Source organism: Labeo rohita, chromosome 21 (genome assembly GCF_022985175.1).
Source record: "Labeo rohita strain BAU-BD-2019 chromosome 21, IGBB_LRoh.1.0, whole genome shotgun sequence".
Taxonomy (NCBI): Eukaryota; Metazoa; Chordata; class Actinopteri; order Cypriniformes; family Cyprinidae; genus Labeo; species Labeo rohita.
Genome location: NC_066889.1, coordinates 17,440,674 through 17,467,853, shown reverse-complemented (window position 1 = coordinate 17,467,853; position 27,180 = coordinate 17,440,674). Strand labels below are relative to the sequence as shown.

The 27,180-nt window shown below is 36.8% G+C and overlaps 1 protein-coding gene across 3 annotated transcripts in view; it reads right to left on the bottom strand.

Annotated features, from left to right (window-relative positions):
* The window catches only part of nectin3b (nectin cell adhesion molecule 3b), an 87,775-nt gene extending 69,413 nt beyond the window's left edge, over positions 1–18,362 (bottom strand). For 2 of the 3 annotated variants that reach the window (XM_051093228.1, XM_051093227.1), the window contains exon 1: positions 18,143–18,362. In XM_051093228.1, coding sequence (XP_050949185.1) covers positions 18,143–18,179 — 37 coding nt within the window. In that variant the 5' untranslated portion in view covers positions 18,180–18,362. The remainder of the gene's footprint in view (positions 1–18,142) is intronic. The other variant, XM_051093226.1, reaches the window with a different exon arrangement.
* Positions 18,363–27,180: the final 8,818 nt, after the last annotated feature.

The following is a 27,180-nucleotide window of genomic DNA, read 5'->3' as shown; positions in this document are numbered from 1 at the left end:
AAACAAAAATTACATTTTTTTCAACCACTTAATGTTTTATTGTTACCAAATTCTGCGTTTTAGCATGTCTAAAAAATGTAATGCATAAAAACAAGTTTAATTTATTCTTACAATAGCCTTATGAAATGTTAAAATGAAGGCATAAAACATTAAGTTATCTTTTCATTAATAAAAAAAACAAACAAATTATATTTTTTGGCAAATAAAGGTGATTTACTATTACAATTAAAACAATGAAGAAATATTGTATGATTATGCAGAACATGCAGAACATGCAGGATTAATGTTTAAATAGTCCTTTTGCAGCTTAATATTTACAAATACTAGTCCATATTGCAATTTGAGTGTACTGACGTATACTGACGACTTTGACAAATTCCATCACATTTTGCATTAAAACTGTAAACTGCGTTTTTATTACTGGATTCCGTGATTCCGTCCGCGCTTTCAGCATCACGGAAATCATAGGGTCCTAACAATATTACTGCTTTGAACTGTTTTTTTTGGATCAAATACATTCAGCCTCAGTGAACATAAGAGACTTTTTCCAAACACACACACACAAAATCTTACCAACAACAAACTTTTCTGAAAAAGAAATCTTACAAGGCAACATAGTTGCCTACACATTCCTTTGAGCCTGGAGTGTTTTTACAATGCTTTAAAATGCTGCCTACGTAGACAGCTTACTAAGTTTTGAAACAAACCAGTTGTCCAAACAAGGAAGTAATGAAATGCCAAATGGTACGACAGAGCAGTGATTTCGATCCAGACTGGATGTACAATATTTAGATCAGACTAGTTAGGTCATTTGTTTCTACATACTGTAGTTCATCCAGATCTGATATAAAGGGCCGGTTCCAATCTCAAGCTCAAGTCCCGTTCTGGGATGCATTAGCATAGTGAGGACAGATTCAAATACACAAGACAAAGCGGGTCTCAAGGACCCGTCTGACCACAGGTCTCTGATGGAACAGATGGACTCTTGCTTCAAAACAGTTTGCTTTCAGGTCGGCTCGTCAAGTTTGCGCTGCGACAGGGAGGGACTGAGAAATGAGCGGTTTGGGGGCCGAATCCATGTTTGAGCGTGGGAGACGCGAGTTCCTCGCTGTGGTAGGTGCAGCAGAGCTCCAATAAGGCCTCCTAAACAAACAGAGGTTTGAACCTATGGGAGATTTTCTGACGTCTAGGAAATTTGCCCAGTGTATCATCCTAAAAAAATCCCTTTTCAGAGTCCATATCCCAGATAGGAAAACAAGAGAGAGGGTGGGTACACACACACACACACACACACGCACAAATTCAACTCAGCTTTGCCAATGCGGAGGATGTTGGAATACAATAAGTTTACTTGAATGATGAAAAGAGAGAACGAGCCAGTCTGATCTCACCGAATCTCTCTGCTGAAGACAGCCTGAAAGAACAACACTGACTCAGAGGTAGGCCTATTTCTATCAACTGAACTGCGACTCTGCATTCACTTTACATAACTCACGCAAAACAAATACACTAATAGGAAACTATGTTGCATGTCGACACATAATGAGTCAGATACAACAAATACAGAGTGTGGTAAAGCTGTGTTCCCTACAAGATTCAGATTTTGCAGCTAAGGAACTGATAATACTTTTAAAAGAAACCTATTATGCAAAAATAACTTTTATAAGGTGTTGGAACAGTTGTGTGTCTGCAGTGTGTGAAAACAACCAGCCTATAAGGGTAAAAATCCACCCATTCATTTTTGTTATAGTCCTAACAAATCATAAACAGTGTTTTTAAACACGCTATTCCAGATTCTCCATAAGTATATCCCGCCCATTTGTGACAATCTCTGCCCTATTAGCATAAACCATAAACAGCTTGGAAGACATTTGCGCAACTATGAAAAAATATTTAGGAGCACTTGTGTGACTGACCCGATCAGCATATTTGTGTTTGCGCTGAGGGGAGCTTCAAAGGTTTCTATGTGTTTTTGCAATGTTGAGTAATGTATCACAGACATATCATGAATCCGTTCATAAAGTGTAGAGAGAGTATAAATAAGAGATTCACTGTGCAGAGCTTTGTTGATTATAATGGAACTGTGGTGAGATCGTGATGAACTAAGATAAGTGACAGATTTTTAAGGGGAGTTTGTAAATGAGATATTGATTCACTACAACAGGTAAATAAACAAGTAGTTAATATAAAGTAATTACATTGTCTGACTATAACAGTATTGACTGATTTTGCTCTATTTCGTCATCAAAAATTGTCACAACTGAGCCACTGCGCATCTCCATTCAAACAGCGGTGTTTCGTTTATGAATGAATGTGCGTTTTTTTTAACGAATGAGTCAATGATTCAATTTCCTATTCATAAAGACACTTGCTTTATTCCTGAAGAAATCAGCCGTTTGAACAAATCAAATGAACGAATGATTCAGTAATTAAATCAGTGACTTGCCGCCACCTACTGGCAGTTTTAGTGTCATTTTTAAAGTATCTTTTTTTATTTAAATCATATTTCTATATTCAAAATTTTATATTTAAACAATGATCAAGGAGAAGTCCACTTCCAGAACAAAAATTTACAGATAATGTACTTACCCCCTTGTCATCCAAGATGTTCATGTCTTTCTTTAGCCGTAAAGAAATGATGTTTTTGGACATTTCAGGATTTTTCTACATATAATGGACTGCTTCCAAAATGCAGTTTAAATACAGCTTCAAACGATCCCAATCGAGGACGAATGGTCTTATCGAGCGAAACGATTGGTTATTTTCATTAAAAAATACAACTTAAATATTTTTAATCTCAAACGGAAGTGTGTGTATTATGGTTCAAGACAGGGTATGTCGGAAAACCTCAAAATTCGTTTCAAAATCATCCTACATTGCTGCAGAAGTACCGATCCAGTCTTTACAAAGTGAACATGCAAAGAAGATCAAACACCCTTAACAAAAAAGGTAAAACAGCGATATAGGACGATTTTGAAGTTGAGGGAGAACATGAGATGGAAGTTTTTCGACATACCCTAACTTGTCATGAACCGGAAAAAACAGAGTTCAGGCAGAGTAAGACAAGACGAGCGTTTGACATTAAAAAGTATATAAATTGCATTATTTTTATGTAAATAACTGATCATTTCACTAGAAAAGACCCTTCTTCCTCAGCTGGGATCTACATTTTGAAAGTTCAAACTCGGGGCACCATAGAAGTCCACTATATGGAGAAAAATGCCGAAATATTTCTCTAAAAAACAGAATTTCTTTACAACTGAAGAAAGAAATGAACATCTTGGATGACAAGGGGGTAAGTACATTATCTGTAAATCTTCATTCTGGATGTGAACTTCTCCTTTAATATCTTTCTGGGCCTTGAACATGTCAGTTGCATGGACTATCTTACTTTGTGTTCTGAAGACGAACAAAGGTCTTAACGGGGTTGGAACGACATGAGGGTGATGAATTAATGACAAATTGTTTTGGGTGAATTATGCCTATAGTATGTCTATAGTTCAGTAACAGATATGGTAATGATATATTCTGCACCTCTAATTATAAACCATTGTCTTTTAATCTCATTAAATTCAATCCAGACAACATGCCTGCTGTCTAAATCAATCAAACATACATATATTTATATATTATTGAGTGTGTCTGAGTGTGCATGCACACCACACACGCCTGTGCTAAAGCCCAAAAGACTTTCTTTCATAAGCTCCAATTGAACAGCACTGAGGGACTGTCTAATTAAAGAGTGAGAGGAGACAGATGCACTTGGGTGGGATGCAGCAGTCAGATTCTCTGCACATGGTTACGGATGAAAAACACATGAAGATAAAATAGATGAGTGCTGCAATTCAAGCGAACGCTGACGGTCTTTCAATCACGGGCCCTTCACGAAATCAAAAGACTTCCGGTGCTGCAGTCCCCGAAGTTAAAAGGTTGTCTCCTGGAGGCATCAATGGCAAAGCATTCACATCAAGAAATCAGAGGAGGAATGTTAAACCATGAGTTCCAAGAACTTCAAAGTCCCTTATGTGTATGAGATGACAACAATGGTATGCAAAGATGAGGATGATGACAACAGTATGCAGACTTTCACATTTGCCTGCAATCATGACAGCAAAGGCTCTGCCACATCAGACCGAAGCCATTCAGTGACGTCAGCAGCGAAGAGCTCGGCAGCCTTTATAATTACAGTCGCTGTATAACGTTCCAGTACGTTTGAAAGAAAGGAAGAACAATTACAGCGATCCTTGACTGGTGTGGCTGTCAGAATTGCGTTTCAGAGCGTGTGCATTCCAGAGTGACAAAATGAGAAAACCAGGAAGGACTCCATCGGTGGAACGCTATAAAAAAAAAAAAAAAGGGGAGAGACGCCAGCACGCTAAGATACTGTAGAGTTTGAGTGCTCCAACCAGGCCGAATGGAGATCAGGATCTGGGCTGCAATCTAGATATTTCCATGAATGATTAAAGCACGTGTGCGTCCACAGTGGAAGGATTTTAGGTGAATCATTTCCAAAAAAAGGTGGCTAGACTGTTATCCTCCGGCTGAACTGGGACACGTCGTTCAAACACACCGCCAAAAAACTAGTGACAGATCGATATAATTACAGTTTTCAAATCATCTGAATGAATCAAGTGTCTTATTTTATTATCTTAACTTATTTAAAACATTTATAAACAAAATCCTATTTAATTTCTGTAATTTCATGTCTGTCTCTACGATATTTTCACATGGACATGTACATGAAATTGCAGGTCATATGTGACCCTTGACCACAAAACCAGCCATAAGGGTCAATTTTTTAAAACTGAGATTTATACATCATCTGAAATCTGAATAAATAAGCTTTCCATTGATGTATGGTTTGTTAGGACAATATTTGGCCGAGATATTTAAAAAACGGAACATGATCTTTACTTAATATCCTAATGATTTTTGGCATAAAAGAACCCAGATTTTTTCATTTTCAACCCAGAAAATGTATTGTTGGCTATTGCTACAAATATACCTGTGCTATTTAAGACTGGTTTTGTGGTCCAGGGTCACAAATACCTATCATATGCAATTTGTGCAAGAGTAAATATTATTAAAAATGACTGAAAATGCTATAATTTTGTATTATTTAAAATTAAAAAATGTATTTACAACTAAAAGAAAAAGTCGAAAGAAGCCAAACGCCAAGTCACACACATTAATCTTGAAATATAATTTAAATTTTGATTTGGTATGCATTGGCCATAACAGATTTTAAATAGGCAAAGTATACAAGCAAGTAAATAAACAAACAAATAAATAAATGCATAACGAATAAATAATTTAGAAATATTAAAGCAAATAATAAGTAAATTCAATTGGCAAGTATTTAAATAACCAAATGCTTTTCGTTAAACACAGAACTGAATTAGCAAAAATAAACTGCTGAATTATGAATCAAACTGAATGATGAATTAATTGAATTAGAAGTAATTATATTCAGGGCCCTATGAAATTTATTTTAATTTTTCCCAAATTCCAGATTCCAATTTTTCCATTTTAATTATTCTGGATTCCATTTTTTCTCCCCATTTTAATTTCTCTAGACTTAGCTTTAACAGCTAAATTAAACAATATTAATGAAAAGGTCTATCTAATTAACTGAAATCATGAAACTTACACAATTTATTAAAAGTTCAACAAAAATTACACTTATACAGCCTATACTTGTTTTCCATTAATTTTCTGGATTACATTTAAATGTTTTCATTACATTTTAATAATCAATAGCATGTTTAATTAACTAATTTTATATTTTTTTTTAAAGTATTATTTCATTATTTTTAGTACTATGGTGTGCATTTACATTTATCTGGTAAATATTCCTTAAAAAATGCTTTAATAATTGTATTAGTAGTAATACTATCATTACATTAAGTCATATATTTCTGTAACAGTTTCTTCAAGTTAAACCAGACTTTTATTTTGACAGGTTGCTGTGAAGACCTTTAAGTTTTTTTGTTTGTATATGATATGACGATGCATGCGGTAATCCAAAGAAGATACAAAATGTCACACAAGACACTATGAAGTGAAGCAGTGAAGAGGACTGCTTCAGAGGATCAGACAGCCAAACAAAGTTCACACCCAAAAACGCTGATAAGCGAGGCTGGATATTAGACAATGCTTGTGTGGGAAACAACTGACCACTTCACGGTCCCAGCGTGCCTGTGAAGACTTGCTGAAAACTAGGAAAGACTGGTGCTCACTGATAAGTAAAAGACAGCACATTTAGAGTGAAACAGAACAGAAGGTCATAAAGTGTAGTTTTTACTGAGAATTAAAAATAACACCACCGTGGCTCCATGTGAAAAATTCCGCACCAGAATCGTATGAACGTGTACTGATCACTAACAATGACCTCAGCATCAGGTCAAATCTACAGTACGACTCCAGCTAGTGTAGTGTGGAGAATGTTCTTAAATCAGACTCTAATCCGCTGCATTCCAATCATTTTAAAACAGGCTTAAAAAGCTTTCATTGCACCTCAACCAAACACTGCACTGCCTCAAAGGAATAGTTTACCAAAAAATGCTAAATTACTGAAAATTGAATTAGCCTCAGGCCATTCAAGATGTAGAGTTTGTTTTTTTCATTGGAAGAGATTTTGAAAAATTTTGCATTAGCATCACTTGTTCACCAATGGATCCGCTGCAGTCAATGGGTGCCGTCAGAATTAAGAGTTTAAGCGGCTGATAAAAACGTCACAATAATCCACAAGACTTCTGCCACTTCTGGTCAAAATACACATTTATAATCCATAATAATGCAAAAACGTCAGTGAATATTTCAGAGTGAATATATGTTTTTCAGATTTGCATTAAGAATCTAGTTTATTCCAGGGTCACTATCGATGCCTTCAGGATATTATAGCGATAACATCGCTGATAACGCTGTCCCACAGACAATGCGGGTGTTATACAAAAATCCAGTGGCCATATGATAACACGCACTATTACTAAGTGGAAGTCTAAACTGTCAGTAAATTATCAAACACCCATACATAAACTTAATAGGCCTCTCATTAAAACCTTCCAGGGCTGCGGGCACACACAAAGAGAGGGTTGAAGTGACAACACACCACACACAAACAGCCTTTTGTAAGGAGCGCTGTGGGCCCACTGAGAGACCCTAGGGATTTCCATGTGTCCTGGGACGATCTGAGAAATATCTGAAACCTCCACACAATGCAGCAAATACACATAAACTGGGCCAGAATACATCATTCTGGAAACACTATAGAATTTCACATTCAAGATACGAAATCAAACAGCTTTGAGAGAAGAGGAAAGGTGGGGAACTGTGGGAGAGAAAGACGCCATGGCAACAAAACAGCACTTAAGAAAAGAAACAAGTCAGGATGGATTACACTTTGCATGAAATCTACACTCTTGACGCTTTCCCCTCTCTATGTCAGAACATCATGCAACAAAATGACTTACAGGTGTTTTGCGAAGTTTAAACGGTTCCTCCTGGGCAAGTTTCATGTAGAGAGACATCTATAAGCAAACCATTACTCGGCTGCATATAAAAACAAATGTAATCACGCTACAGAAGAATGTTTCAGACTAGTCTCTTGCACAATGGCCTCAAAACACTTTTCCCATACATAATTTGCGAACAAATAAATTTTCATGTTTGCATCACATGACCAGCTCCATATGTATAGCTTTTGTGCTATAGTAAACTTGCTCGGTAGCCCACCTGGTACAGCATTGCACTTGCAAGGTATGGGTGCTCAGGTATGACTCCCGCAAACACAAGTCACAACACTTGATAAAAGAGTTCAAAGACTTGTAGAAACTAGGGCTGCAATGATAAATTGATGCGTCGTGGCTCGTAGATCAATTTCGAGATTTTCCGAATACATCAGGATTTTTTCTGGAATCAATTCTGAGCTTAGTTTTTAAACAGCAGATTGCACTCTAATCTAGTTTTAACTGCACACTCAATGTCATGTGTGACTTGGACTTGAGTGTTTTTATGTCGCAAGATTAATTTAAACACAGCCCACTGTGAACACCCCTGTAATTTGCTTTAACTTTTCAAACTTTATGAAGGATTATTTTTAGTGCTGGGCAACGATTAATCGCGATTAATCGCATCCAAAATAAACGTTTCTGTGTGCATAATATATATTTGCGTGTGTGTACTGTGCATATTTAAACATTTACATGTATTTACATGTGTGTGTGTGTATATATATATATATATATATATATATATATATATATATATATATATATATATATATATATATATATTCATATAATTTATATTACAAATAATATAAATTCGCATTCCAGGCAATAAAATACAAGTTTTTTTGTCGGGCTTTCTAACTGGAACTGACATTGATGAGCGGTGCTGCGTCTAGAAGTTTAAATTCTGATAATGTGACACGGCGTAAGTGTTGCCAAGTCTGCGCTTTTCCCACGTAATTGGGCTACTTTTACACTGTTGCTGTGGGCAGTTTTTGATGTCTGTGGGTTGAAGCGACCCTAATATTCAGCCGCTGAAATGCAAATCCACCAGGGATTTTTAACGGGGGACCCGCCTTGAAACTCAACTGGGCTAATTTTGAGCAATTAGGTGGGTTTTGGTGTAAAAACCTGGCAACCCTTATAATGCAAGCAAACAAGTTAGCAAAAAATAAACACTATTCTAGTAGTTTTTTATTATTTTAATTAAAAAAAAAAAAATCATACATATTGTGCCTTTAATTGAACATTTTACCTCAGTTACGATTAATGAATGATTATTAACTGCGAGATGCGGTGAACAGAAATGGTTAAAAAAACAAAAAACAAAATGCAGTGCATAATGCTTACTCCACCACGTTGCATTCAAATCTGCTACTGTAAACAAAAGTTTGCAACGTTTGCCACGCCTCCAGGGTCTTCTGATTGGAGCTGACATTTATTAGCGGCATTGCGTGTAGAAGTTTAAATTCTGATAAGGTGACACGGCGTCAGTGTTGCCAAGTCCACAGTTTTCCTGTGGAATTGGGCTACTTTTACACTGTTGCCGTGGATAGTTTTTGATGTTTGTGGGTTGCGACCCCAATAACATCATATTTAGCTCTTGAAATGCAAATTTACCAGGGGAACCCAGACAAAAAAAACATGTATTTTATTCCCCAGGAACTCGATTTTTAACGGGGGACCCCCCTCAAAACGTGACTGGGCTAGTTTTGAGTAGCAATTAGGGTTGCAAAGGGGCGGAAAATTTCCGGAAACTTTCCATGGAAACTTTGTCCGGGGAATTTTGGAAATATTCCAATTTGGAAATTTAACAGAAATTTACGGGAATTTATGGGAATTTATGGGAATTAATGGGAATTAATGGGAAATTTGGGGAAATTTAGAGAAGCTGTATCATAAACAAATATAAATTTCAACATTTTGTTTGATTATAAGCTGACATGCATGCAAACTAATACAAATTTTAAAAATTACATTTTTTGATTTTTTTGGAATCTGTGATGCTTTTTTCCTGGATTTAACTTAAAAAGAACATAATTTATTCAAAACTGAAATCTTTTCTAACAATATAAGTCTTTACTATTACTTTTTATTAACTGAACACATCCTTGTTTAATAAAAGTATTGAAAAAAAAAACATACTGACCCCAAACTTTTGAACAGTACTGTACTGTTAAAAAAGGATTTATATTTTAAATAAATGCTGTTCTTTTTCATTAAAGAATCCTGTAAGAAAAGGGAATTTAAAAAAAATATTAAGCAGCACAGCTGTTTCCAAAATTGATAAATCAGCATTTCAGAATGATTTCTGAAGGATTACATCAATGTTACAGTGAAGACTGTAGTAAATTCAGCTTTTTTTCATAGCAATACATTATATTTTAAAGTATATTAAAACAGAAAACCATTATTTTAAATTGTAATACTTCAAAATATTACTGTTTTGTTCTGTATTTTTGCTGAAAAATAAATGAAGGCTTGATGTACATAAGAAATCATAAGAGATGTTCAGAAAACATTAAAAATAGGAATGTGTCCAAACTTTTGACCAGTTCTGTACTTCTGTATGAAACTGGCTAGCAGAAGGTATAAGGAATAGCACTGCAACTTAAGCTAGCTAGCACATGATACTTCCTAAATAGTAAATGAAATAATGCTAACTAGCTTAGATTGTTCATATCTGATTTACTGGCCAGCTACTGTATAAACACTGGGACATGAGATATACTGTATAAACATTTTGGTTTTTGCTAGTTAAACTTACCTAAACTTACTTACTTTACATAAGTAATATCAAAATTTAGATGTAGCCCTTGGGCTCAATTGCAGCAACTGTGCCTTCAGAGAAAATGGGGGGGAATTCCCCCCTTAGGTGACTACTAGGGGGACTGTGTGGGGGAGGGTCGTTTTTAGACTGTTTTTTAAATTATTATTATCTCACCTAAATGTTTGCTCAGCCAGTGTATTTGTTTTAACAATGGCATAATTTAGTTGCACAGTAGCTTACACACAGCACAAGGAAGTTTTAAACATATATATTTTTGTAATATTTATGTAATTTACATGAACACTAACCATAATATATTTTGATAGTTTGATCTGTGCATGTTATAGAGGAATGTACAGTGGATGTAGGGTGTGTGGCCTTAACAGCCCTGCAGTAAGTAGTGTGCATGTGACTGAGCAGTGTGTAGGTCAGAAATTAAACTAAAATTGCATTAAACCTGGTTGTTTTATCCAAGATTATGCTGCAAGTTTTTCTTACATTCCCAGTTCCTGCAATTTTGCAAATTCCTAGTTTATTCCCAATAATTCCCATATATTCCCATTAATTCCCGTTAATTCCCATATATTCCCGTTAATTCCCATGGAAAGTTTCCAGTCTTGAAAATTCCCGGAATTTTGCAACCCTAGTAGCAATTGGGCGGATTTTGGTGTGAAAACCTGGCAACCCTGCACGGCATCTTAAATGCGCCACTCACGTGTGAGACGCCGCAAAAAGACGCAAGTGCAATGTATAGCTCCAACTACACGCATGGTTTTATGTTTTAAAGGGGAAAGTATTAACAGGATTAAAAAATGAAATAACCTACGCGAGAAATTACGTCAGTTAGAGGTTCTGAATTTCCGATTTATTGTCCACCCTAGGTAAAACTACATGGATGCTTCAGCAAATGTGTTTTTATCTCACATTTGCTTTTGGTTAGGCTATAGGTAGAGATTAGTGTAGGTGGTATGCTATTTTCAAACACGATAGAGCATTACACTCACCAGACATTTCATTTCTCTGCCTAGATACATATAACAACCAACATAAAACGTTGCCAGATTTACATTCATCTGTTTTGAGTAAAACCAAACACGTATGTAGTGCCACTCACTGGACATTTCACTTTGAAAGTGTCACGAAACGTACAAATAACATCAGAAATATCGCTACAGGCCAATTTTTAGAAGAAAGAAAATACATTTCATCATGTTCTTTGACTTGCTCCCAAAATCAGTGCAGAAAATGCAAATCCTTTGGAGTCATAATAACACCCTCTAAGTCAAAACCAGCAGCCGAGCAAAGATCATGAAACATATCTATGACCGCCGTCTTCCACAGACAGCTGCAGAGAGTAATCAAGCCAAAGGAAGAAGTTAGTAACTACACACAGGGTGAAAATGTCACTGTTAACCAAAGACCACAGGCTCATAGAAGACACACAGCTCATCTCCCCACCCACAGAGAGACAGCTGCTTGATGAGGAGGTCACTGAAACACGACTGCCCTTCATGCTCTGGCAAAAAGCTGGGCCGGTCATCTCAGAGATTAATACTGGGGAAAACTGCACTTAGAGATCACCGACTGTCTGTTTGTTTCTCTCTTATGTTAACAACAGCACCATCACAACACGCACGCACACGGATAGCATCCTAAGCTGGCCTCTCCATTATTGCTTGGGCTTAATCCTCTTTTGCAACAGAGGGACAGATGAATGAATCCCAATTCTCTACAGCACTGAAATCTCATCGACCCCCTCTTTAAACGTCACAAAATTTTAAATCGATCTGTTGGCTATTAAATCTCCCTGTGATCCTTAATTTCAGAAAAACCTGTCTATTTTTGTTCTTCCGCTACAGAGCACCTCAGTTTGGGAGAAATCGCTGGCAGCACTCAGTGCTGTTTTCAGTTTCTGACAGTTGCAAAGACAGCTCATCTTGATCCTGCAGGGCACAAGATAAGAAAACTTTTTGTGGAGAGGTGCAAAATGCATTAGGCTAGTCAAGAACTTGTTATAGACTAGCAAAAGAAAACCATTGAAACTTCAGAAACAGATTTTCCTCATGTCGAAAATGACATGTTAAAGGGATAGCTCACCCAAAAATGGAAATTCGGTCATTAATTACTCACCCTTGTGTCGTTTCAAACCTGTAAGAACTTTGATCATCTTCAGAACACAAATTCAGATATTTTTGATCAAATCCGACAGCAATGCAACTGACACATTCAAGGCCCAGAAAGTTAGCAAGGACATCATTAAAATAGTCCTGAGACATCACTGGCTCAACCATAATTTTATGAAGCTATGAGAATACGTTTTGTGCACAAGAACTGTATTTAAGAATTTCTTCTCTTCTGTGTAAGTCTTTGATGCACGCTGCTGACGCAGGAGCTGGTGAACAACATTAATTAAAAAACGAATCATTTGTAACATTATAAATGTCATTACTGTCACTCTTTATAAATTTAATGCATCCTTGCTGAATAAAAATACTAATTTCTTTTGTAACAGTAGTGTACATATGTAAAACTGGTCATTATGTAAGCTCTAGGAGGGTGTAAAGGGCGACATTAGAAGGTGAGCTCACTCTCCACCACACGCCCCTGTGCCGACAGGCTCTCACAAGCACAGATGAAAGGGTCTATATAAAGAGGTCATTCATTATTCAACCCCGCTCCAAGGCAGCGTGACCTGGAGTGGCAAAGTGGAGAAATCTCCACTCCTACAACCACAGAATATGCATGTTTTCATAGGTTATTCATGAATAAACAATGAATAAGGAAGCTGCTTAATGTATTGATGCCTTAATGGTCTTGCGGATTGAACACTTCACCTCACAGATTCCACGTCACAAGCATTATCAATAAAATCATGTTACAGATGGATCCTACTCGCAAACGCACCGCTGGCCCCATCTATTCTGTCTTGATAAGCGAGAGCACTCAGGGGGCCGGGTAGCAGTGATTTAAGCTCTAGAGAAAAACAGAGATCGACAGTGTTGAAAGGATTGCGTTTAACACCACTAATGCTTTAATTCCCACATCACCTTTTAGTGCTTTTATCGATCACAGAGAGGAGAGTCGAAGAAAAATTAGAAAGACAAAATTATTTATATAATTTACTCTGCACGAATATTATTAGCTTCTAATATTAGTAGTTCCTGGTTCAGAATTGGCATGAATGTAAAAGGTTAGTTCACCCAAAAATGAAAATCATGATTGAACCACTGATGTCACATAGACTATTTGTATTTGGTTGATGTTCTTGGTACCTTTCTGGACTCTGAATGTGGTAGAACCCTTGCCGAATATGGAGGGTCAGAGAGCTCTCTGATTTTTATCAAAATCATCTTAATTTGTGTTCCAAGGATGAACGAAGGTCTTACGAGTTTGGAACGACATGAGAGTGAGTAATTAATGACAGAATTTTCAATTTTGGTTGGACTATTCCTTTGAGGCCCCCGGGGGAGTGCTGATTTTTCCAGACCAGAAGGTGCGTAGTGGTTCCAGATTAGACCCTATTTGTGGAAAAAAGGTTTTGGCTGACACAATTGGGTAACAGAAGTTTATTTTTTTCCATGTCGTCAATATGAATTTATAATATTGGCTGTTCAAGTCTAGTGTGTAGCATGTGACAATACAAACCATCACTCCTCGAATCAAATGCTTAGGCAGAACGGGATTTTTTTTCTTCTTTTTTTTTTTTAAACTACAGCTTCCTCTCTGGTGACATACGCTGGACTTTTCACCCTTTTTTACTACAAATAAGGGCAAAAAAACATGGTTACTATAGTTAAACAATGGTAACCACAAATTAACCATGGCCTTCCTACACTAACCATAGTTTAACCATGGTATTTGTACACTTTTTTTTTTACTACAATTTAAACATATTTCAAAATTATTAATCTATTGCACAATTTTAATTGTTAAATAAGTAAGGAAAGACCTCAGATGTGGGACACAAACAAACATTTTGTCAGTACTGACTAGGGATGCAAGATATTGGATTTTTGCCAATATTCGATATGCCGATATTTTTTAACTTATTTTGGCCGATAGCTGATACCGATATATTTCCTTTTGTTTGGAAACAACACCAAGTCTCCGATGCAGAAATTATAAGCAAATTATTTTTAATTTTGGTTAGTTTTTAACAACAACTTATTTGTTAGAATTAAATAAACAACAATAAAGTTTAAATATTTATAATGACATTACACTGAAGCTTTGTAAATAGCTATAAATAAACTATATATCAATTGCTGCATTTATTTATTAATTTATTTATTTATAAAAATGCAGCGGTAGCCTTAACATTTTATTTTAAGATTTAACATTTGTAGATGGTCTAAAACAAAAGAGTTGTAAAAATTCTGAAAATCTTTTAGAGCTCAAAATTAGTTTTAAGAAATATAACATTACACATTAATGAATAAATCAGTATATATAAAATTATTTAATTTGCAAGTGTCATGTTTGTGATTTTTTTTTCATTTATGCAAGCTATAGATTCTGACCTTAAATCAAAACATACTCAATCAGTGCTTTATTTAATCAGAAACACAGTCTAAATGGTATTTGTGTATTTCACTTTCATTTGATTAGAAGTAGACCAACAACGCCCCATACGGAATGGGAGGCTGCCACTGCTGCTGAATATATTATTGCTGTTTACTCTATGGCACACCAAACAGCTAATTCTGTACTTGCAATGATCCAAAACAATGAATCTAATCATCAAAAAACTTTGCTTCAAGAATGAGCCACACTGCTGACATGATCTAATCACTAGCATGCCCTGAGCACATGTGAATTATTCCTCTTATCGGCAAGACATATCGGCATAATTTTTCATATTGGGACAATGCCGATATTTACATTTAAAGCCATTATCGACCGATTTCAATATTGGTCTGATAATATCGTGCATCCCTATTTCTGACATTTGATACATTTAAAACTACTTACCATTCATACTTGTTGCTCTTGTGCTAGACAATACTTTTGGAAATGTAATCATCTGTAACAAAAACATGGAATTTGTACCTCAAGCTCAGTAATGGGACTCCTAAGTGTAGCCTATTCATAGAAAGTACCATTATATCTATACAAAAGGTCTAGATACTGATATCACTCGACTGAAATAACATGACGCGTGGAGAAAATCTGCCTTTAACAAAGAAAAAGGCCTGGGAGAAAATTTAAAGTCCAAGTTATTAACCAACCAATTTGATTCAGGGATAAAAATGGAACACGGTGACAGAGACAGAGAGAGAAAAGCAATTAAGACGACATGAATGAGATGGAGCGGTCCGAGCAAGAGAGAGGTAGAGAAAGACCGGGAGCGAAGGGAAGGAGGGAGGGTGGGATACACAGAGTGGAATGCCAGGGCTAATCCCCAGCTCCTGTGTGGTATTTTAACTGTTATTCTTTCCTCCTCTCTCTCCTCATTCCCCTGCCGCCATCACTCACCGCAGTGCAGCGAACGACCACACCATGTCTGGACAAACCTAAAGACAGGAGACGCAGTGGCTGACCCCTCCGGACACAAGGTCTTAGCGTCAGCAGGGCGTCTGGCCTGACATTTGTCTCAGGATGTTTATAAGTCACGAAATACTAAGAATAAGTCCCAACCTTTGCTTCTGCACCAATAAAAATGCAAATGACAGACAGAAAGTTACAAAGTAAATCTTTAGAGCATTCCATCTCAGTCCAAACGTTTACTGTAACAAGTCACAGACAAAAGCGGCAATTGTTGTCGTGCCCAAGGTCCGACAAATGCTGGAATTTGCTTTGAATGAGCGAGTGAGGGATCGATCGGGCGCGAGGACGCCGTCTCGTGCAGACAAACCGGTCACTATGGATACCGCCCCACTGTGCACGAGCCGGAGTGCTGTGTTGTGGTCTGACCTCTGCCTGCATGTGTCCCCTACAGCTGCAAAATGATACACAGCTGAAGCCCGTTGCTAAAAGAAGGCAACTGCGGTCGTGACAGGTGTGCTCGTAGACACCCGGACAGGGACAGAACGAGTTTAACTGTCAACGAGAATTGTGCCTGTAGGGAAATCTTGTTTAAAATTAACTGCAAGGTTGCAGGTATGATCAGCTAAAAACCGCCTCAGACTAGCTAGAAACCAGGCAGTAACCTTAAAATGCATTTTTCAGCAGTGATGTCATTTTATTTCTGTTCTGTCAGTCTGTTTTTGAGAGTTTGATATGATATGGTATAACAACATGGTATGGAAACCAGACTGTCCAATCAAAATCTTACTCGAAACTTGTTTGACTTGTACATACTGCTCTAAAAATTGTAGGTTGGAAGGCCAAACGACCAATCGACCAATACGGGAGATATGTGAGGTATGTGTTCTAAGACAAGCTAAGAAAATTGTTGCGGCTGACACATATTTGTGACCCTGGACCACAAAACCAGTCATAAGTCATAACTTTGCTGAATAAATAAGCTTTCCATTGACTGTATGGTTTGTTAGGACAGGACAATATTTGGCCATGATACAACTATTTGAATAACTGGAATCTGGGGGTGCAAAAATTCAAAATAAGGAGAAAAATCACCCATAAAGTTGTCCAAATTAAGTTCTTAGAAATACATATTACAAATTAAAATTATGTTTACAATAGGAAATTTACAATATACCTTAATGGAAAGAGATCTTTACTTAATATCCTAATGATTTTTGGCATCAATAATTTTGACCCATACAATTCTTTCTGGCTATTGCTACAAACCCGTGCTACTTACGACTAGTTTTGTGATCCAGGGTTACATTTTACATGAGAATTTTAACATGTTTCTACTTCTTGTTCTTTTGTACCAACTGTGGTTACATTATTCAACAGTGATCTGCAAAAATGAGTGCTACATTGGTATACTGTAGCTGTTTCATATATTTTGGTTATGTGTAATCTATTGTATACCATGTACTGTGCTATGTGAGTTTAATGTTGTGTACTTGCCATGTTATGGTTGTCCAACATGAATTTCCCATTCTATTATGTTCTGTTCTGTTCTATTCTATTAGCCAGCTGCATTGCAAAACCAAATAAGCGCCTAGCAAAGCAAATGTCAAACTTCGGTCACTTACATAAAATACTTATAATGAAGTTACTAGAAACTGTAAATGGCTAATATGTGTGGCTCACTTTCACTGAACTTTCTAGTTCAGTCCATTTTTTAAATTAATTTTCAGTCAACAAACGATAATAAGAACGATCTCTATTTTTCTGCTACGAACACAACTGCACGCTAAAAACAAACAAACAAACAAAGAGCGCAACATTTGGCATGGATTACGAGCTGGCAAACAATGACTAGCATTCCACTGCCAACATAAATGTCAAGGGGTTACTTTGAGTATCCGACTGTTCTTTAACAAATTTTGGTTAGAAATAAATGTTTATTTATATATCTATATTTAAAAAAAAAAAAACAAAACAAAAAAAAAAAAACAGCGAGTGTTTGTTTTTCAGTTTCTGCTAGGATGTTTCCATGGCAGCTGAATCTCAGTCATCGTGCGAGATTCCTGCGTTCCCACAATCAGCATAACGTTAGTTTACTGGAAAATAACGGTTTTGCTTAATTAAGGTGGCTAGATTTGATTTCCAGGGAAGGCATTTTAAAGCTACCCTAAACGAAATCAGCTAAAATGAAGTTTTAGAAACTTTTTGTGGTGCAAACGACGTTGCACGGTGACGTTTTGAAGGACTGTGTCCGTGAGCCTGGACGGCATCATGTGCACGCGCTCAGTACTTTCCACAGACCGCTGGATATTCCCTCAAACTTTGCCAAAGGCTTTGCGCGCTCACGACACAGCAAATAAGGCACGATCAAACCTACCTGACACAAATGACAGCATGAGCAGGAACTCGAACATTCAGTCCCGGGTGAATCGGGTTATTCCTGAGATAATGGGCAGTCATTGTCAGCGCCATATCGCCGCCCGTGCTCTCGCTTCTCTCGTTCCCCGAAACTCTGAAAGCTCCTCAGCAACAACTCCATAGGGAAAAGGCTGCGTCTGGACCGTACCACTCTGCCTCTCCGGTATGGGGGTGTGTAGTCTCACCTGAAGCGTGGTCCATGCAAACCGTTATTTGCAAAATAAGATGATAGACAAAAGTAGCTGGCTGATCATCTAGTTTGTTTACATTTACACATATATATTTGACAAAACATCACATAAAAACAAATGTAGCCTAGCTGGAAGTAGTAATTTATGGGAGTCCTTTCCAGGAAGATATGCTCATATTCTAAAGCAACTGTTTTGTTTTACCAATATTTGTTAACACAAATCCATGCACACTGATGATTGTATTCGCTGTAAAAGCATTGCAATGCATGTATTTTGACATGTTTTCCCTGTTATAGCGCCACCTTCTGTTTAATAGAGTCGGTATGAAATGAAAACCCACTCTATTTTATAAATGCATGCGATTCATGTACGTTTCTTTTGTTCCTTTTTTTTAAAAACTTTTTTGACATAACTCGGTTTTCTAGTAAAATGACAAGACTTCTGTCTGGTGACATGCTATTTTCGAGTACGCATCGAGTATGCATATGCAATGGCGGCACTGAACATAAACAATGCCACTGAACTGAACGAAAATTGCATTATTTGCTGATTACTGCTGCTGAAAACGGTCAATTATTGTCATGTGACATTTGGGCTGTACTAATCGGTTGGACCGGGAAAAACATTTGGAGTATTAAAAAAAAAGTTATAACATATTAAGGAGAAGAGTTCAAAAATCTGTTTGAGGAACAAAAGCCGTTTGTGACCGGCTGAACTGAACCAGGATTTCCAGGGCAAGAATCTTGACATTTATGTTTGTTCTTATCATGTCTGGTCAGGCAGGTGACATATTAGGCTAATATCTTAATTAATACTGCTCCTACGTATCTTTACCACCTGTTTAGTTTGTCAAAATATTGCACCCTTTCCTGCTTACTAAGTCCTTCTCTATATGATTTAGCAGCTTCCATATGTTTTCTCGTGGTTTAGACAGCATAAATTAGCAGAATAACATTCAATAATACATTAGCTCCCTGGTGAAAAAAACAGCATATGCTGGTAGGTATGTTTTGATGCTGGAATGCTGGTTAGGTAGGTTTTAATGCTGGTTTAAGCTGGTCCTTTGCTGGTTTATGCTGGTCCTTAGCTGGTTTAAGCTGGTCCTTTGCTGGTTTATGCTGATCCTTAGCTGGTTTAAGCTGGTCCTTTGCTGGTCCTTGACCAGCAAAAACCAGCAAAGGACCAGCTTAAACCAGCTAAGGACCAGCATAAACCAGCAAAAGGACCAGCTTAAACCAGCATTAAAACCTACCTAACCAGCATTCCAGCATCAAAACATACCTACCAGCATATGCTGTTTTTTTCACCAGGGCTGTGCAATCCATGCTGTTGTTTACATCTGAGTATCTCCAATATGGCCACGCATCTGGGTAACTGACCAAACCATGACGTAAGTGCAAACCCTCATCATATATTGACTTTATTTTTCAATGTGGAAGTAAGCTGTTTTCTGGTAATGCTGTTTTCTTACGGTTCATTAGCCGCTGTAGGGAAATAACAAGAAGAATAACAAAGTGCATTAAACGGTAAAACTGTTTGCACTACAAACCAGTGTTTATAATTAAGATATCTTGGTAAGAAACACCAGTCTGGAATATTAAGCAGCAAACTGAGCTGTTTTGTACAGCTAAAAATAGCTGGAAGCGGATGAGACCAGAAGCCAGACACATTAAATTTACAAATCCCCTCTATTATGGGAAAAATAAGGTAGAGCATAACAGAACATAGTTTTTTTTACAGTCACAAAGTAATTCATTATTCAAAATAAGTAAGGCAGTTAAACTAAATCTAATCAACAATCAATGCATAAAACAAAGTTAACACAAAACATTTTTTTTTTTCAATAATCTGTTACACGTAGATGTACTTCACTAAAAATATCTGTTGCTACTTTCATTTCATTGCGATTTTAAGTTTCATGACAAATGGCTATTGTTAACCTGACACATGACTGGACTAATTTCCTCATATATGGCAGAAGCCTCAGCTCATATCAAACATAACATTCAAACGCATTCAAAATTTAATGCCAATTGTACCAATGAGCACATAACTTATTAATGTTATAGCAACAGCAAATGACCGCATCTCATCGAATTTGTGAAGAAAAGAAAAGCTGGGTTTCTATTTAACACCTCTGTTACTTAGTGGAGAGATTGTCGTCGTAAGTTGTCCCACTTGTTGGTCCAGTCTCACAAATAGGCGCTAATTTTCTGTTAGCATCAGACTTAATCCCCCTGTACCCCCTGCTAATCCGCTCAGCCCCTTTTTAAAGGTTTTTAGAGTCCAATCTGTGCTTTTCTTGCCTCAAAGCTACAAGAAAGCCCCTCACCCCATTGCCATTACGTCTTGGTCTGAGTCTAATTGGGACATATAGAAATTAACAAGCTAATCCTGCCAAACAACAAATGCAGTGGGCGGCTAATAGCTCCACCCCATTTATGCCAGATCAGCAATTTGTTGACGTTCCGTCTTGTCTCAATCCAGCCAGGATAAGCTTTTGTTCACTCATTTATCTAGATGGTAGGAGCTAGAAAGTAAAGAAAGAAGTGAAGCTACGCTACTCCTACTGTTCCCCCTACTGTTATTTTGATTTATTGGACAGAGAAATTAATATTTTATCTCCAGGGCATTGCTGATCACAGCATGCAAGGAAAAGAACTCAAAAAATAGGGTGATAACTGAGAACAAAAATAAAAGGGAGTGTCTTTACAGTAGATTTGGCCTTTATGAAGTTGTCTAAACTATTTCCCAGGAGTCACACTGCACCATCAACAAAGTCAGCTCACTCTGCTTCTGATATTTCCTCCATGAAAACAGCACATCAAAGGCAACAATCCCCAGACTCTCCCACAACCCCTCTGAACGGAGCAGTGCGCCTCGTTCCTTGAGGATCTGTTTCTTTCAGCGGAATAAATGAACCGACGTCAACAATCTCACAGAGAGACTCCATCCATTCAGCAAAGGTTTTGTCCATCTGCACCCAAAAGGCTGGTTTTACAAAGACCCATCATCGTCATTCCTCCAGCTAAACCCTAAATCCCTTTTTGTTGTTTGTTGTTTTTTTAAGACAATCCATGAACCAAGCAATAAATTCTCTCTCTTTCTGGCCGTTATACGCTGGCGAAGTTTAGGCGGATGCCTATTGGAAAATAATGTTCTGGGGAGACTCTGGAAATTTATGAACATCTTTACTCAATGTTTTCTTCAACTGCTGTAATGTGTGCCAGTGTTTCACCTTACTGTTTGGACTGGAATTAATCTAATAGCAAATTTTCCTGCTAACTCATTCTTTCACCATTTGTTAATTTGGAAAGGTGGGAAAAAGTGAAGGAAAACTGGGCACACGTTCTCACCTGGCAGTGAGAGAGGGACTATTTATGAGCTACTCCAAGTGATTAAAAAATTCAAGAAGGACTTACTCACTGGGTGACTGACAATTTTATGATGATGAACAACTTAATTCTGATGTGTATCCCACAGTTTCTCCTAATGTGTGACAGGGGATCGATAAAGTTTCAGTTCTTCTCTATGTCTGGATGTTTGTCTTAATGTGAAAATGTAGGAAGAGCAAGGCAGGTTCTGACTACAGTATATGGGCCATTCTACAGAATTGGTGTCTCACAATCAACAAAAACACATTTAAAATCTTTTATATAAGGCCGTTTTATTATTTATTGTAACCCACAATAATATTTTATTATCATTTCATTTTATTATCATTTTATCATCAGCTTATTATATATTTAAAAAATCATCATTTAGTGGATTCTTGCGACTGGGAGGCGGCTGTCCTGAAACCTAACCACTAAATTTAAAACTTATTAAAAATAATTTTTTGCATTTTATTCCGTTGTTGTTTTTAAAAATATCTTTATGATTTTTTAAAAAAAAGTGAAGTTCAAAAAAATATGTATTTTATATTTTCTTTTAATTACTCAACTTTATGTAAAAAAAAATGTGTCTCACATTTTCATGTCACTACCGAAACAGTGTAAGTTTTAATCCATTGGCTGAGACTGATTTTAACTACATGCCTACATTTATGATCAGGAAATATTTATGTGTCACTCTCTCTCATAGCTACATGCTGAGTAGATAGACCCCATCATTTTGAGGTAAATGTGTTTAAAAGTATGAAAAATCTGTGTGTATCTGTGTGTAAAGACACTATGACACTACTGTACACCATTTTTCTATAATTAAACACATTTTTTTTTGGGAGTTATCCCATAACATTTAGTTTTTATTGTGTACAACTGGTCAGAACTGTGCTAGCTAACCATGTGCCGATTAGCATCTTTGAGCTTGGTTCAAAAGTATCTAAAATTGTCACTACCGAAGCAGTTTTGGTGGTGATATCTTTGATATTTTGGGTATTATTCCATAAAAATGTCATTACCTAAACAAGTCACGACTAAAATGTTTTGGTGAAGTTTTGGTGGTGACATTTTTGGGTTTTTGAGTGTTATTTCATAAAAATGTCATTACCGAAACAAGTCACGACCGAAACATTTGGTGAAGTTTCAGTGGTGACATCTTTGTTTTTTTGGGCGTTATTCCATAAAAATGTCATTACCGAAACAAGTCAAGACCTAAATATTTTGGTGACATTTCAGTGGTGACATCTTTGTTTTTTGGGGTGTTAGTCCATAAAAATGTCATTACCGAAACAAGTCACGACCGAAACATTTGGTGAAGTTTCAGTGGTGACATCTTTTTTTTTTGGGTGTTAGTCCATAAAAATGTCATTACCGAAACAAGTCACGACCGAAACATTTGGTGTAGTTTCAGTGGTGACATCTTTGGTTTTTTGGGCGTTATTCCATAAAAATGTCATTACCGAAACATTTGGTGAAGTTTTGGTGGTGACATCTTTGGTATTTTGAGTGTTATTCCATAAAAATGTCATTACCGAAACAAGTCAAGACCTAAATATTTTGGTGACATTTCAGTGGTGACATCTTTGTTTTTTGGGGTGTTAGTCCATAAAAATGTCATTACCGAAACAAGTCATGATCAAAACATTTGGTCAAATTTTGGTCAAGTTGTCACTTGACATTTGGTCGAGTGGTTAAAACAAGTTTCGGTAGTTTTTTTGGGTGTTATCCCATAAAATTTTCACTACTGTAACAGTCACGACCGAAACATGTCATTGTTTCGGTAGTGACAAAAGGGAACACATAATCCTTCATTTGGGGGAAATAAACTACACTGTAGTAGAGGTAAGCAAATTTTTAGTATTTTATGTTTTAGTAGTGTTTAGTATGTGGGTTAAAATTATGTGAATTCTCTAAAATGTGATGTGGTCGCTACCAAAACATTACTGTCATGACCGAAAATGTGCGGTCACGACCGAAACATGAGATGTTTTGTCAAAAAAAAAGTATTCTGAATTATCAACTAAGATGTTATGATAGTGTTTAGTTCAATGTATATTCAAACTAATGAATCTTTAAGTTTGAAATCAGTGTGATCAGCTTTTTGCCTTTTACAATAAAAATTGGATTCAAAATACAACAAATCTCATAAATCACACTTGTAATTGTTATTGATTTACCGCTGAAAACTTCTTAATAAAATAGAAAAAATATATTTACAAGGAAGATGTAAGCAAAATCTTAATAGGTCAATATAACCCTTCTAATTAAAATATATAGTACAGTGTTTCGGTAGTGACTTTTAGTGATTTTGGGAAAGGACAAACATTCCAAAACCTTCTGAAAATAAAATATTTAAAAAATTGGATATTATACAATTTGCATACATGCAAAATTTGAAGATGTTTCCAACTCTGACTTTGAACCAATTCTGTAGAATGGCCCATATAGAGGTTAATATGCTAATATGCTAGTTATTATAGTGTTAAGGGAGGGCCCATGTGTCATCGAGACATGATTTCAAGCCCACCCAAAAAAATCCTGAACACAAACATGGTGAAAAACTGTTTAACGGGCCTAACTTTTAACACATTTATAATGTGTTAGGAAACAATTCTCTGAATTGCCTTTACACAGACTTTAAGCTAAAGTTTTAAGTCACTTTTTGTTTTTTTATTGTGCTTTAAGATTGAAATAAACGTTAGAGAATCACAAAAATAGCCACCATTTGATCTCATTTAGAGATATTTGTCTTTGAAACAGTTTTGACCTTTGACCTTTCTATGAATCAAATCATTACATTAGTGCTGTGAAAAAATAGCCTAATTTTTCAAAAAATGTGTCTAATTTATAAGACCTTTTAAATGAGTCACTGGGCAAGCTTCCCTCAAAGAGGTTTTGTGTCTCTAATGGTGTGATGCCATGGTAACATTCAAATGGTAATGTATCCTGAACTCAAGTGATAATGCAGTTGATCTAGTCCTCATGTTGCTCCAGAGGTTGTCTTGGAACCAGAACAAATGGACATACTTTAGAGCACTCGAAACGCAATTGCTCGAACCTGTCATTTTAAACTCTGCAAAGTGTTTTTGTCATTTATCAAGCATTACGTGCCTTGCAGATTTCTTTCAATCTAAACACTCTAATGTTTAGTATATTTTACCTCCTGAAAATGCTATTTTTCACCCTTGCGTTTTGTAAAAGCGGGAAGCGCACCGAGGGTGTTGCCTGCTCCAGGAATGTTGCATGAGTCCTCAAGGACCCTTAAAAGAGGAGGTTTGGTGCACTCTCTTTTGTACCAACACGTCCTGACTTAACTCCCTCATTGCACAGCACACTATAGTTTATTCAAGTAAATACACTACAGTATTTCATAAGGCTGCAGTTTTAAACATTTCCTAGACAAGTAACATAGAACAGCCCCCCTTGGAAAATAAATCATGTGTCTGATTTCATCATATAGCATGCCAGTAACCAGCTGCAGGAAACGAAGGGTGTCTGATGCCGGCTGGAAGGTTCGAGGAGCTGTTTATGCATTCGTGTTCTCAGCCTCATTTTTGTGTTCAACCCCATCACTCAACGTGAAGCGTTCTTTTTATTCTCGATCTTTTATTTGGGATTCAATAAACAAGTCTTTTGCTTTATAAATACAGAGCGCAAGATCAAAAACGAAATGTTTGCTGTCAGGGCTGACTATGGCTTTTCCTTTGATTAGTCCAGCAAACCCCAAATTACTTTAGTGTTCAGTCAACACTGGGATGTTAGTGAAGTTCTGAAGTGGGATCCAGTGTCCAAATCCATAGATTCATTTCCATCACAATGGTCGCAGAGGGCACTCATTTATAGGATAAAACCAAACCATGTTATATAAACCGCGGCGGAGTTTACTTTGCCCATTTAGCAAGCTGTTTCCCATGAAGATGTCAGAGGTTTTGGAACGATGACTTGGAAGGAACAGTGTTTTTGACTCTTCTATTGTGCTCATGTCATTTTGACCAATGTTTGGTAAAGAGCACACTATAAATACCACATTGTTTGTGATACTGGAAGCAGGATAGGCCACGTGGTCCACAATTACTAAACAAACATAATAATTGCTTTTCAGTTCAGTTGCTTTTTATTAAAATTACTTTACAAAACTTCACAAAGTGTGCCATCTGTGGTCTTTATGGGTCACATTTGAACCTTTTTTGAAAAACTAGTTATCACTTTTCACCTTTGGCTTATTAAAGGAGAATTTCACTTCCAGAACAAAAATATGTTCATGCCTTTCTTTCTTCAGTCGTAAAGAAATTATGTTTTTTTGAGGAAAACATTTTAGGATTCCTTTCCATATAGTGGACTTCTATGGTGCCCGCGAGTTTGAACTTCCAAAATGCAGTTTAAATGCAGCTTCAAAGGGCTCTAAACAATCCCAGCTGAGGAAGAAGGGTATTATCTAGCAAAACGATCAATTATTTTCTAAAAAAATGACAGTTTATATACTCTTTAACCTCAAATGCTCGTCTTTTCTAGCTCTGCGTGAACTCTGTGTATTCCGGTTCAAGACAGTTAGGGTAGGTCAAAAAACTCCCATCTCGTTTTCTCTGCCAACTTTAAAATCGTCCTACTTCGCTGCAGAAGTACCGACCCAGTGTTTACAAAGTGAAAGTGCAAAGAAGATCAAACGCCCTTACAAAAAAAAAGGTAAAACAGCGATTTAGGACAATTTTAAAGTTGGAGAAGAAAATGAGATGGGAGTTTTTCGATGTACCCTAACTGTGGACACAACCACCCTACAATGATAAAAATTCATTCGCTTCTTTTTTTTAATCCCTAACAGTCTCAATTATCACGCCGTTTTAATTTTCTGTTTTAATGATGTCATACTGATCAGGCCCCGCCCACGACCACTGACATATGCTCAAGTAACTGTATCGACAAGAGTAGCTGCGTTTCCATTACGCTTCAAATGTTTTTACACTCGCATGTTTTTAACTTTTTCCTGACATCAGAGCCACTGGATCAGGGTTGCCAGGTCTTAACACAAAAAAACCCCCACCCAATTGCTACTCAAAACTAGCCCAGCCTCAGACGTCATGCACATGGAACGTTGGCTAAACATCTTCACTTCGGAAGTTTCAAAGTCGTCATCGGATTGGTTAGATTATACAGGATTTCCGGGAGACATGTGTGTCGCATTTATTAATGTTCTGCCTGGAAACAAAAATGCTGTGGCGCCAAACCCCCTCACGAAAGAAGAAAGCAATCACTTATCATGATCAAATAAACACTGGATTTTCAAAAGTATGTGAAGTTTGTGGCATAGGATCTTTAAAATGTGTCAGAGAGTTTTACACATTGGTCTGTTATTGTGGCAACATTTCCACGACGTGGCACAAGCCGAAACGTGATTGGTTGCTGTACCTGTCAGTCATATGGCCTCT